The sequence below is a fragment of the Phocoena phocoena genome, chromosome 18 (assembly GCF_963924675.1).
Source record: "Phocoena phocoena chromosome 18, mPhoPho1.1, whole genome shotgun sequence".
NCBI lineage: Eukaryota > Metazoa > Chordata > Mammalia > Artiodactyla > Phocoenidae > Phocoena > Phocoena phocoena.
In genome coordinates, this window is record NC_089236.1 from 25,387,957 (window position 1) to 25,402,617 (window position 14,661).

At 37.8% G+C, this 14,661-nt stretch overlaps 1 protein-coding gene across 2 annotated transcripts in view; it reads left to right on the forward strand.

Annotated features, from left to right (window-relative positions):
• Nucleotides 1-14,650, forward strand: part of ELF1 (E74 like ETS transcription factor 1) — a 52,405-nt gene extending 37,755 nt beyond the window's left edge. For both annotated transcript variants that reach the window (XM_065896196.1, XM_065896197.1), the window contains exons 5-8: nucleotides 4,232-4,315; nucleotides 5,268-5,460; nucleotides 6,413-6,856; nucleotides 14,056-14,650. In XM_065896196.1, coding sequence (XP_065752268.1) covers nucleotides 4,232-4,315; nucleotides 5,268-5,460; nucleotides 6,413-6,856; nucleotides 14,056-14,650 — 1,316 coding nt within the window. The remainder of the gene's footprint in view (nucleotides 1-4,231; nucleotides 4,316-5,267; nucleotides 5,461-6,412; nucleotides 6,857-14,055) is intronic.
• Nucleotides 14,651-14,661: the final 11 nt, after the last annotated feature.

Here is a 14,661-nt window from a genome sequence, read left to right on the forward strand (position 1 = left end):
GAGACAATCAACAACATGAAGATGCAACTTACAGAACAGGAGAAAATATTTGTAAATCATACATCGGATGAGGGGTTAATATCCAAAATATATAAACAATTCATATAACTCAATAGCGAAAAAAATCCAATTAAAGAATGTGCAGAGGACCTGAATAGACGTTTTTCTAAAGGAGACATACAAACAGCTAGCAGGTACATGAAAAGATGCTCAGTATCACTAATCATCAGGGCAGTGTAATCAAAACCACAGTAAGATACCACCTCACACCTATAGAATGGCTAGAAAAAGTGATAGAAAAGACAAGAGATAGAGTGTTGGTAGAGATATGGAGAAAAGGGGATCTTTCTGCACTGTTGGTGGAAATTTAAATTGGTACAGCCACTGTAGAAAACAGTATGGAGGTTCCGCAAAGAGTTAAAACTAGAAATACCGTATGATTCAGCAATCCCACTTCTTAGGTATATATCCAAAGGAAGTGAAAACAGGATGTTAAAGAGATACTTGCACTCCCATATTCTCTGCGGCATTATTCACAGTAGCCAAGATTTGGAAACAACTAAGTCTTCATCCACAGATGAATGGATAAAGATGTGATATATAAATAAACAGAATGGAATATAATTCAGCTGTGAGAAAGAGGGAAATCCTGCCATTTGTGACAGCATGGACAGACCTTGAGGACTTTCTGCTAAGTGAAATAAGTCAGAAAGACAAATACTGTATGCTATCTTTTTTTTTTTTTTTTTGCGGTACTAGGGCCTGTCACTGTTGTGGCCTTTCCTGTTGTGGAGCACAGGCTCCGGACATGCAGGCCCAGTGGCCATGGCTCACGGGCCCAGCCGTTCCGCGGCATGTGGGATCTTCCAGGACTGGGGCGCGAACCCATGTCCCCTGCATCAGCAGGTGGACTCTCAACCACTGCGCCACGAGGGAAGCCCTATGCTATCATTTTATGTGGAGTCTGAAAGAGCCACACTCATGGAAACAGAGAGAAGAATGGTGTTTGTTGCAGGGTGGAGGAAATGGAGAGATGTCAGTCAAGGGGTACAAACTTCCATTTATATGATGAGTAAGTTCTGGGGACTAATGTACAAGCATGGTGACTATGGAAATTTCTAAGAGAATAGATCTTAAGTGTTCTCAGAAAGGAAGTGATTATTATGTGAAGTGATGGGTATGTTAACTAACCCTACTGTGGTAATCATTTTGCAATATATAAGCATATCAGATCATCATGTTGTACCCTTTAAACTTACACAGTATGTCAATTATATATCAATAAAGCTGGAAAAAAACCCCAACAAAAACAGAACCTGGATTTACCCTCCTGTTTGAAACAGCTAAAACCACAGATAAAATATATGAAGCAATGGTACTAAAGAAAGTGGTGGACATCTGTCAACAAAAGTGAGTGATCCCTGGGAAACAGGAAACCAATGAGGTGAGCCCTATGATTACCCCACCTTCCTGCATGGAGGAAATATTTTTGGAAAACAGTTTGAAAATTCCTTAAAGAACTTAATGTATACTTAACATGTGACCCAGCCATTCTACTACTCAGTATTTACCCAAAAGAAATGAAGCCATACATTTCACAGAAAAACTTATGCATGAATGAAGGTTCTTAGCAGCTGTATTTGCAGTAGCCCCAAACTGGAAATGACCCAAACGTCCATCACCTGCTGATTGGATAAACAAATTTGTGGTATATCCATACAATGAAAGACCATTCAGCAATGAAATGAAATGTACCATTGATACATAAAACAAAAATGGATGAATTTCAACATAATTATGCTGAAGGAAAGAAGGCAGACTCCCTCCCCCTCTGCCAAAAACAAGAAGAGTATGGTTCTGTTTATATAAAATTGTACAAACTGTAAATTAATCTGTAATGACAGAAAATATATGAGTGGATTGGGCAGGGTGGGGAAAGGTGAGATGTGAGGATTACAAAAGGACACAAAGCATTTTTGGGGGCGAAGAATATGTTTATTATCTTTGAGTGTAGTGATGATTTCACAGGTGTATACATATGTCAGAACTTATCAAATTGTAAATTTAAACATAAGCAGTTTATTGTATATCAGTTATACCTCAATAAAGCTGTTCTTAGAAAGTGAAAGACTAACATCCTATTTAATGGTGAAAGGCTGATATGATAAGGAACCAAATAGAACACATAATATATGGGTTAAACAGCAAATGAGTCACTGCTTAAGAGAATTAGTGAGCTCCAATACAGATCTGATGTAGAATAAAAAGTATGAAAGAGTTAGAGATGTGAGGATTGCGTGAAAAGGTCTACATGTTTAATCAAAGCTCTAGGAGGAGAGAATGTGTAGAGTGAGGAAGAGGCAGTATTCAAAGATAATGACTGAGGAATTTTCAAGAATGATGTTAATCCCAGCATGGTGAATCCTGAGTAGCATAACTAAAATAGATCCAAGCCTAAATATATTATGGTAAAAATGTGGAACATCAAAGACTCCCCTCCACCCCCCGTCAAAAAAAGAAAAGAAAAAAAAAAAAAGAAGAAGCAAACCAACCAGGGAGGATCTGCATTACCTGAAGAAGATTGATTATTGGATTGGCAGCTTACAAGCTCCCGGTAAAGGCTGGAAGGGCTGGATATGTTCAAAGCACTGAGAAGAAATAACTGTTACCAGAATTTCTATACCCAACTAATCTGTAATTCATGTGGAGCTGTGTACATTGCCATCGTGAACAGTAAGGAAGATGATGGAGAGGATGGATATTGGGTAGGCTACTGACAGTATCTGCCATGACTAAAACGAGTGGAGGAAAACTGGAGGATAAAGAAAATATTATCTATCAGAGCAAGTCAATAAATAGCATAAAGTAAGATGGGAGGAAGGATAGGAGCTAACTGAAGTCTGGCTTCTCTCAGTCCTTACTGTCATGAACACAGTTAGCTAGAAGTCTCTGTGTCATGCAGAGATTCTCTGCAGATGTCTGCAGTGATGGAAGTTGAGACACTGGGCTCCTACGGTCTACGTTTGTACATCTGATAGTTTCAAGAGGAACCTGGCCTTAAGAGTGACTTTTTTGACCCTCTTTTCCTTGACTCTTACCTTAACTTCAGAAATGTTTTCCTGGGAATTCCCCAGCAGTCCAGTGGTCAGGAGTCCATGCTTTCACTGCCCAGGGCCTGGGTTCAACCCCTGGTTGGGGAACTACAATCCCGCAAGCCACGCGGCATGGGCAAAAAAAAAAAAAAAAAAAAAAAAGAAACGTTTTCCTATTCAGTTTGTCTTGGGATGTGTTGTCACTAACCTTGTGACTTTAGCTCTAGGATTCTGCTTTTCTGAATTACTGCCTATATTATATTACCCCAGCATTCACCCTTATGATCTAAGATCAGAGAGTCAGCTTCAAGAATGTAGGGGTAAATGGTACTAACTAAAGTATCTATTTATGCTTAATCTTCATTGTCTCTCATATACAGGGTGGTAGTCTGTTCAGACAGCATCATCAGCTTAACCTAAATCATAGGCAACGTTGCTGCCGAGTTGTGGTTCTAGATAAGTGGCAAAAACAGATCACAAACACAGTTTTAGAATAGTTGGTTGACCCAGACTAAGGCTGCACAAAATATAGTTTAACTCTGTTGCATTGGACTTGTTTAGGACTGGATGATGGATAATCATAAAGTAAATTTGTTTGCTGTAAATTGAAAGAAATATAGAAGGATGAGATGTTTAAAAATACACAAGAAAATAAAAATGGACTATGTGGTTCACAAAAATTTAGCCTCACTTATTTTTTATATCTCTAGAAGTTTTGGGTAGTTTCCAGTATTTGAGAACTAACCAAGAGGCAGACAAACTGTGTGGCTTATTTTTTGAGCCCAAGTTTTATCAGCATCAAGAATAGTCCCCCAGATTTTAAGAAAGCACTGTCAGTATTGTCACCTCAAAGACAAAATGTAAAGTTTAAACTTAACCTCATTTTTACAAATGAGCCAAAGTATCGTTTTCTACATAAAAGTGTTTGTGATCTAACCTAAGTTAACGTCAAATTTTTACTGAAGTTATTTTCCTTTTAATAAATAGCACTTAGGAGACCAATATATGTGTTCCATGTATAAAATATTTGGCACTTGAAATTTAGGATAAATGACAAAACAGCATTTATAAACAGCTAAATTGTCCATTCCCTCTCTCTTTTGAGGGCAAATATTTATGTAGAGCCATTGTGATTTCAGGGAGAAAAACTAAACCACCACGACCAGATTCGCCAGCCACTACACCAAACATATCTCTGAGGAAGAAAAACAAAGATGGGAAGGGTAAGTACTACTACTGTAACTTCCCTATAATACTTATGGGTCAAGTAACATTCCGATTGCTTTAAAATGTCTGCATATTTTAAGTAGAAACCACCAGCTTTCATTGAAGTGGATCTTATTGCTGCCACATGCTTAGAAGGTACGGTTACCACCTTCTGTAGAAAGACTGGTAATAATGTAGTCCAAGAAATTCATCTAGGAGATTTTCACTTACCTGTCAAAATAATCCATCCTTTCATTTTTTTTTTTTTTTTTTTGCGGTACGCGGGCCTCTCACTGTTGTGGCCTCTCCCGTTGCGGAGCACAGGCTCCGGACGCGCAGGCTCAGCGGCCATGGCTCACGGGCCCAGCTGCTCCACAGCATGTGGGATCTTCCCGGATGGGGGCACGAACCCGCATCCCCTGCATCGGCAGGCGGACTCTCAACCACTGCACCACGGGGGAAGCCCATCCTTTCATTTAATAAAGAGCCTCTTGGAAGAATTCAGCCACGTTAGGTTTTCAGTTCATAGACACTTTATTATATTGTCTTGGAGTTTTAGTATTTTCATAACTGCTACCTAAATTTGAAGAAAATTATTAAGGCTAATCTTCTGGCTCTTTATATAAAAAGAACAACTATTGAAAGGTTTTGTACAACTCTTTCTCAGTTTCTTAGGCGTAATAATGGTTCTTAAAGAGGCTGAAAAAAAATTTGTCTCAAAGTGCTTTCTCCCTAAGTCATTGCACATCTAATTGGCAGGATTGCTCTGTTCAGACATCTTATACGGGACTAATAAAAAGATCTATGTTAGACCCTAAAAATTATGACCATTATATCACCAGTACTAACTGAACTGTGTAGTATGTTTGTATAATTATAGATGGAACTTAAGAAGACCTTTAGTTGTGTTTTATTGTGTTCTTTCAAATGAAATTTGGGGCAGTTAAAAAGAAATTGCTTTTGTTTCAGGAAACACAATTTATCTTTGGGAGTTTTTACTGGCACTGCTCCAGGACAAAGCTACTTGTCCTAAATATATCAAGTGGACCCAGCGAGAAAAAGGCATTTTTAAATTGGTAGATTCTAAAGCAGTGTCCCGGTTGTGGGGGAAGCACAAAAACAAGCCTGACATGAATTATGAGACCATGGGAAGAGCCCTCAGGTACGTGAGGCTTCTGTAGTTCACTGTGTGACCAGTAGTGGTGCCTAAATACTGAAAAGTAGGTGACTTCTAAAAAGTGCGTTGGTTAAAGAAATGGTGAATTTTATTGTTGAAGGGCTAAAACCTCACTGCTTATAGAAATGAGTATTTAAGTTGAAATCTTATTTCAGTCTGGGAAAACGTTCTCCTTCCTCCCCCTAAATCTTCATGCAAATGAGATATTTTATTTATGAAGGGATCAGAAAATGTTAAGCTGTCATCAGAAATTGTAAATTGACCACAAGGCTCACGTTTTGAGTCATTAAACTTAAGTTCAGCACAAAGTAACAACTAGTGGTAATGCAGGTACTGAATAAGAGGGTGCATTTTTAAACATGAATCTCAGGTATGATGTGTAATATATTGTGTTGGAATAAATTAATGCTTCGAGCATAATATTAGCCATTGTGAAAATGTTGAACAAAAGTATCACTTAAACCCACTTTTAGTTTGTTTTTCTTGTGATCATGTCATTTAGTCTTCAGGATCTGGGTATATTTGAGAAAGATTTATTAGAAATATCAGTGATCTGAGAACTCGGTAAACTTTTAAAACCAGAACTATTTAGTTACAGTTGGCATTTTATATTTTAACTCACGCTTTTTAAGTTCTTGATTTAATTAAAATAAATGACAGAATTTGAATCACTTCTATTTGTACATCATTAAGTTTTATACAGAAAATTGTTTCAGATTTACTGAGGCAGATTTAAACAGGTTAGGGACATTATAATTATAGTAAGCTATGGAAGAGAAATAAAAATAGCTACCCTTCATTTAGAAAGTCTTTTCTCACCTGTTTGTTTCTAGCTTTAAACTTCTGTTTATGATTAGGAAATTTTTATTGTGTTGAAGATTATTTTAGTTTATGTATAACTGAATACAATATTGATGAAATTGTCTGCTTTGAATAGGTACTATTACCAAAGGGGTATTCTGGCAAAAGTAGAAGGTCAGCGCTTGGTGTATCAGTTTAAGGATATGCCGAAAGACCTTATTTATATAGATGATGAGGATCCAAGTTCCAGCATAGAGTCTTCAGATCCATCACTGTCTTCAACAACCACTTCGAGTAGGAACCAGGCAAGTCGATCGAGAGTATCTTCAGGTCCAGGAATAAAAGGAGGAGCCACTACAGTTCTAAAACCAGGGAATTCTAAAGCTGCAAAACCCAAAGATCCTGTGGAACCTGCACAGCCATCAGAGGTTCTTAGGACAATGCAGTCCACACAGACTCCATATCCTACCCAGCTCTTCCGGACTATTCATGTAGTACAGCCAGTACAAGCTGTTCCAGAAGGAGAAGCAACCAGTAGCATGCAGGACGAAACATTAAATTCTTCCGTTCAGAGTATTAGGTGAGAAAATTAAACTTACTGGTGCAGATCATTGTGCGATGTTTCTGACCAGAGTCGTCTTTAAACGTGTCAGGATTCAGAAGTGAAAATAAAACTTATATACATGTCAAGCTAGAATTCTTGGTCAACAGATTGTTTCAGAAGCGTTGCATCAGTCCTGTGATTGTATCAATGATTCCTTATTTTTATTTATTTATTTTTAAAGCACTCTTTTTTTTTTTTACAAATTTATTTACTTTATTTCTCTTTGGCCGCGTTGGGTCTTCGTTGCTGCGTGTGGGCTTTCTCTAGTTGCGGTGAGCGGGGGCTACTCTTCGTTGTGGTGCACAGGCTTCTCACTGCGGTGGCTTCTCTTGTTGCTGAGCATGGGCTCTGGGTGTATGGCCTCAGTAGTTGTGGCGCATGGGCTTAGTTGCTCTGCGGCATGTGGGATCTTCCCGGACCAGGGTTCGAACCCATGTCCCCTGCATTGGCAGGCGGATTCTTAACCACTGCATCACCAGGGAAGACCCTATACCTTACTTTTAAACTGTGACATTACTTGATGTTATTCAATCAATTTGAATCAGTTCTCTATAGCTTTGTGTAACTGAATTGATCCATATAAGAAGGGATCCACATATAAGAAAATCCAGAGAATAGTTTCAGATCCTTTTTCAAATAAAGTTAGAAGCTGTAAAAATTTAACATAAATTTACATATCATGACCCTTTGGAATGCATTGAGTTCTAAGAAATCCACATTAGTCTTTGGGAAGATACTATCTTCTCAGATAGTATCCAGCATAGTTCTAAAGTTCAAACAGTTGGAGGCCAAGAATCGAAGGTCCTCTTTTTTGGGCTTTTAGAGTGGCAGAGTTGGAAGAATAGTTTTGTGGTTTAATCGAATCTGCCTCATAACCCCAGAAAAGGCAACAAATTAGAAACAACAAATTAGACTGCTCTATTGCAGACACTTGGGACTGGTCTTGACTGATTTAGAATGGGGAAAAGGGAGGAAGGCAGAAAATTAGATGGACATTTTCAGGTTCTGTTTTTCCATTTCTACTGCCATGAATTTCCAGAACATGAATTATAATAAAATATAGGAGCCCCTCCAAATCCAGTAAAAATGATTCTTTGATTATTTTCATTAGCTGACTTCAATCTTACAGTTGTATATTCTAGAATATAAATGCTGGGTTTTTGTTCAATTGATCTTGAAGTATACATTACCTAGAATCAAAACAGACTTACAGACGATTCAGTCTTCCTTGTATGTTCCATTTAAACTTTTGACAAGTTTGATTTAAGAGAATTGAATTCTCTTAAATCGTTGACTTGTAAGGAGTATAAAGATCACATTTTTTCCATCTTAATTAAAGAAGTACTTATTTAACTCTGTATTTTCCCTTTAATGTTGTATTTTCCTCTAAGTTCTGTTGGTTACTTATGATGACTGAATATCTAATGGAAATTATGTGGTTCCTCGCGTTGATTTCTGTGCTCTTTGTCATCTTATCATTGTATGTATTTGTGTTGATATGAAACATACAATGGCCACAGCTGATCACTGGGACTCCCTTCTTGGACTGATTCAGTTGTTTTTTAGCATCTCTAATCAAAGTTTCCTTTTTAGACCTAGAGAATAAAAACAAACCAGAAGAAAAACAAGAAGAGCAACAAAAACACATACCTTTAGCTCTGAAAGATAGTAAATTGTGTATTATATTGGATAGTTTATTACTCTGAATGTCAATTTCTGAGTAGGACTCACTGCCAGATATTAAAACATTGTAATTACACTCCCTACCTCTGATTTTCAAACCATCTTTGGTGTACCTTTCAGAATCTTCATTTCCACAGTCTCAGAGTTCTGTGGACTCTCTGCCTGCTTCCTGTTTCTCCTATTTTTTTCTCTGGCAACCTACATGTTACCGATGCATATCATTATGTGATGTTTCTGACCAGAGCCATTCTTTGTTTAATGGCTCAAGAGTCAGCATTCGTGACAGTGCCTTCTTGCAGCTTTCGTTAGATCTATTTTGCACACAGAGTGCAGTCCAATTTCTGTAGCCTCCACTGCCAGCTCTCACTCTACTCATAATTCCTTCCTTGCTCTCCAGCTAAAGCTTACTTCTTGCCTGTACCACATTCTGGTACATAAACCAGGTGTTTCAGGTGACTTTAATGCCTGTCTCCTGCTATGCATTTAAATCTGTAGGAGCTAGATTCTATTCATTGTTCTTTTCCTAACACCTAACATAGTCTGACATATAACACCCCCTCATATTTATAGAATTTATTTTGAAGTAGTGTATATGATCATTCTTTATCTCCTTTTAGAATAATGAGTTCTCTACGTGGACTACTTATAAAATGAAGAAATATAAAATTTAACTTTTCAAACTTAAAGACAGTTTTTTTCTTTTCTTTTCTTTTTTTGACCATGCTGTGCGGCTTGTGGGAGGGATCTTAGTTCCCTGACCAGGGATTGAACCCGGGCCCATGACAGTGAAAGCGCTGAGAACTAATCACTGGACCAGCGGGGAATTCCCAAAACACAATTTCTTCTTGTAGAAGTTATTATGTATTTATATGAATGTATGTATGTATCCACATACATTCTTTTTTTTTTAATATAAATTTATTTTATTTATTTATTTTTGGCTGCGTTGGGTCTTCGCTGTTGCACATGGGCCTTCTCCAGTTTCAGCAAGTGGGGGCTACTCTTCCTTGTGGTGCGTGGGCCTCTCGTCACAGCGGCACCCCCCATTGCAGAGCACGGCCTCCAGGTGCGCGGGCCTCAGTAGTTGTGGCTCACAGGCTCTAGAGTGAATGCAGGCTCAGCAGCTGTGGCGCACAGGCCCAGTTGCTCCACAGCATGTGGGATCCTCCCGGACCAGGGCTCGAAACCCGTGTCCCCTGCATTGACAGGAGGATTCCTAACCACTATGCCACTGTGGAAGCCCCACATACATTCTTAATCATTCATTTGACTTTAAAAAAAATTATTTTCTCATTTGGTTATATTTTATTTCCCCCCACAAATCCTACTTATTTTCACTGTAATTATCCCAACTTTTAGCTATGAGAAATTTCAAAATATGGGAAGGCTGAAATAGTACACCGAACAACTATACCATCCACCTGGATTCACAGTTGATAGCATTTTGCCTTATTTGTTTCCTCTCTATATTTATTTATACCCTTTTTTTCCTGTTTGGCTATTTGTCAAGTCAGTTGACATCACCATGACATTTCACCCCTAAATACTTCAGTGTACACTCTTTAAGAATAGAGACATCCTAAATAATCATATTATCACTCCTAAGAAAAGTAACAGAAATTTGGCTATATCTTTCTTGACTACTTTTTAATAAAATCAAAGACCTTTGAAATATTTTTTTCTATAGTTGAGGGAAGGTCAAATGATTATGACTTAAATTTAGATTATTAAATTAATATACAGCAAGAGATGATACTTTCAAAAAACTCTATATTCATACACTTTACATATATTAATGTATAGAAAATTCTTATTGCTCAGTGAGGTGTAGGTAATATTCCTGTTTTACAGTTGAGGAAACAGAGTCAAGGAGAGGCCACGGAGCCTGGTCACCTTTAGTAAGTGGTGAAGGTAGTGTTTTAATGCAAGCAGTTTAGTCTAAAGCAGTGAACTTAATGAGTTGCCATACTGTCAGTTAATTCACATAATCACATGAATTATCACTTACCTACAATGAAGTAGCAATATATTTTTTCTCAAGTTTTTCCTTTGCTCTTTTCTTTGTATCTCACATAATTGCACATAGAGTTATCCCTCAGTATCCTCAGGGGATTGGTTCCAGAACCCCCTTTGGAGTCCAAAACCTGAGGATGCTCAAGCCCCTTATGTAAAATGGCATAGTATATGCGTATAAGCTCCATATACCCTCCCATATACTTTAAATCATCTGTAGATTACTTATAATACCTAAAACAGTGTAAGTGCTATGTAAATAGTTGCCAGCATGTGGCAAATTCAAGTTTTGTGGTTTGGAACTTTCTGGAAATTTTTTTTGGGGGGGCATGGATATTTTCCACCAGAGAGGTTGGTGGAATCTGTGGATGTGGAGACTGTGGATATGGAAGGCCAGCTGTATCTATATTGAAATTGATTAAATTTCCTTAATTGATTTAGGGTATATATGCTCAGTTTTACAAATTTTAACTTTGGCTTCACAAAAATAAACCTCTGGTAAAATATTTTCCTAAAATTGTTCCTTGGTAAATCTGCAAGTCCATATACCAACCCAGTATAACTTATTTCTCTATAATGTTTATCCAAGTACTAATAGTTTGTCTTAGAGTCTTTTAAATAATTAGCCTCTAAAAATGTATAATGTATACATTATACATTTTAAAGCAGTGTAATGGAGTAGGAAGAATGTGGGCATAACCTTCTCGCCCTCCAGCCTTGTCAATTATTAGATGTGACGCTGGATCACATTAACTAACTATTCCGAGTCTGTTTCCTCCTCTATAAAATGAAGATGATATTATTTAAGCTTATAGGTGGTTGTAACAATTAAATGACACTTTCTGACATCTGATATTCAACAAAAGCCAAATATTATATTGTATATGTTTCTTAGCTTCAGAAAGTTTGAGGAATTTTAAATTACCAATATTGTACCAGTTGGTTACGAGCAGCTTAAGTTTTTTAAAAGTAGTTAACTGTAATATAACCTTTGTTATATAATATAATGAGACACAACTGACAGTTTAATCATTAACTAAGAAAAAAATAATTTAAAATTCCTTTGTTTAGGAAAAGGCTGTGTAGTATTTAATCCTTTAATCTCTGAATTTTTTATTAGTGAAAATTTATTGTTTTAGAATTTGTTCAAATAAGCTAATATATTTATATTGCAGATATATATATATATGTATATGTCTCAGTATATATATTTTCTGGCAGATGGCAGTCAGGTGTTCAGGAAAGGGACATCTTTTTCTGACTTGAATAAAAGCATTGAAAGTCTAGTGATAGCCCTGATGAGCAATAGGGAAATTTTCCAAGTACATTATTGCTCATGCCACATCTGAGAGAAGGAAAGGGGAAGGGGGAGGGGTATGTATTAAAGGTTGTTAACTCCCCACAGTTTAAAGATCTAATAGAAAGTATTCAGCTTTGGCTGAAGTTATTCAGGACTTAAGAAGTGACAGTATGTTGTAATGGTTAAGCACATAGGCTCTGCAGTTGAATGACCCCTTTTCTTATCTAACTGCTCACCTTATGCAAGCTGTTCAACTACTTTGTGCATTAATTTTTTCATATGGAAAATTGGGATAATACTTATAGGGTGGCAAGGCTATACATATTTATAGATACAATCTGTGTGCTTCCTATATGCCAAGTTCTATTTTATCTATACATACATGTACATGAACTCTTGGCATGGGAAGCCCTTGGGTCTTTTTTATTTAAAAAATGGTATCTGTCAGCTACCATTTGCAGGCTTAGATTCCACCCAAGATATCCTGATTCAGGCGGGCAGGGAAGAAGGGAGGCACAGTGTATTTTGGAAAAGTGCCCTAGTTCCCGAAGTTATTCTGTATCCTTCCTACTCATCCCTTCCTGCCCAATAGTATTAGTACATCTGGCCATACCCTGCCAGCCTATTAAATCTTCATTACCTGACTCATATTCTCTTCTAGCAGTGTCCTTCAAGAGAGCTGCCGATCTCCTGCTGTAGACTACTCCTCACAGTGGTGACTATGGTGGCAAACTGAATTTGGGAATCAGTATCCTACATGTATGGGTGGGCTGCAGTTATCTTGTGTCTTTCTGCTTCCTTTGAACTTCTTCTGAGTTGTGCTGAGTCATCTTTCCATCTAGCCCATTTGTCTTCTCCTCCAGAATTTCATTTCTCACATGTGACAGGCCACATAATTGTAACTTGCTAAAATTTACCTGTGATAGTCTCCTGGCAATAATTAACATTTGGTTTACGGGGACTAATCCAGCTCCTAGCCATTTGGAGTAGCAATCATCTCTCTTTTGTAAAATAGCTTTATAGAATTCAGAGGAAACAGAGTTGAGATCCAGATGCTGAGTTTTTTCAACAACATTTGTTTTATATTAACAATGGCCATAACTGTAAACTTCACAGCTGTGAACTTTTAAAATTAGATTGACTTATAATATCATTTATGTACCACTTTTCTTCAATAAATGGAATTAAAACCTTACATAAACTGGATTTTACGTTAAAGCATTTTAAAAATTTTTTTTGCGGTACGCGGGCCTCTCACTGCTGTGGCCTCTCCCGTTGCGGAGCACAGGCTCCGGACACGCAGGCCCAGCGGCCATGGCTCACAGGCCCAGCCGCCCCGCGGCATGTGAGATCTTCCCGGACCGGGGCACGAACCTGCGTCCCCTGCGTCGGCAGGCGGACTCTCAACCACTGCGCCACCAGGGAAGCCCACGTTAAAAGATTTTATGTTAAAATTGTATCTTTATGACTAAAATTTGTGAAAATTACTTGAGCTGAGAAAACTGCTAAAACACGCCTCTATTTTTGCCAAGGGTTGGCCTTATTTTTTGTTCTATCTGCCAGCCTAAAGAACCCTCATGAGTTAATTATATTCATGACTTGTTTTATGTAATATGAACCGTGAACTATTAAAATTCTTCTAATAATTCTGTCTCATACATTTAAGATTGTTTTTTATTTTAGTTAATTGAGCGTTTTCTCTATATATAGAAAAACAGGTTGAAAACAATTATAATCATGTGAAGTTTGGTAATTTGGTTGGGTATATTGATGACATTACCCCTCAAATATTAAAATGATAGTGAGTCCAATATGTTTATTTATAAGTCCCTAATTTTCTTTCAGGCAGCTTTTACATAACTTCCTTGGGAAACATTTTGATATCCTCCTCCCCCAACAAAATTGCTTCCCCGTTTGTGTTAATATAGCACTTAGTATAGACTTTTTTTTTCCCACCAGATGGTATCATAGTTAATGGACTGAGAGTTTTGTGTTGGGCATTTCTGTATGTAGAGTGTTTAATGCAGGGTCTGGCGCAATGTTTATGTTGTGTTGAAAATATGGGAAGGAGCATTTGAAATGAATAACTCATGTTTTGTCAAAGTGAGTTGTCAAATGTTAAGTTTTAAACAATGTAGAATATGCTAATTTCCTCACTTTTATTTCATAATCTCAATAGGACTATACAGGCTCCAGCCCAAGTTCCTGTGGTCGTATCTCCTGGGAATCAGCATTTGCACACAGTAACACTTCAGACAGTGCCAATCACAACAGTTATAGCCAGCACAGATCCATCATCAGGTGCTGGATCTCAGAAATTTATCTTACAAGCCATTCCATCATCACAGCCCATGACAGTACTGAAAGAAAATGTTGTGCTCCAGTCGCAGAAGCCGGGCTCTCCTCCTTCCATTGTCCTGAGTCCTGCCCACGTACAGCAGGTTCTTACTAGCAATGTTCAGTCCATTTGCAATGGAACCGTCAGCGTGGCTTCATCTCCGTCCTTCAGTGCTACCACACCTGTGGTGACCTTTTCTCCTCGCAATTCACAACTGGTTACTCACCCACCTGGCACTGTAATCACTTCAGTTATCAAAGCTCAAGAAACAAAAACTCATATACAGGAAGTAGAGAAAAAGGAGGTTGAAGATAATTTGAAAGAAGGCACTGGGGAAACTGAGCAGCAGTCACAGCCTTATGTGATGGTGGTATCCAATGGATTTACCTCTCAGGTAGCTATAAAAAACGAACTGCTGGAACCCAACTCTTTCTAAGTAATATACCA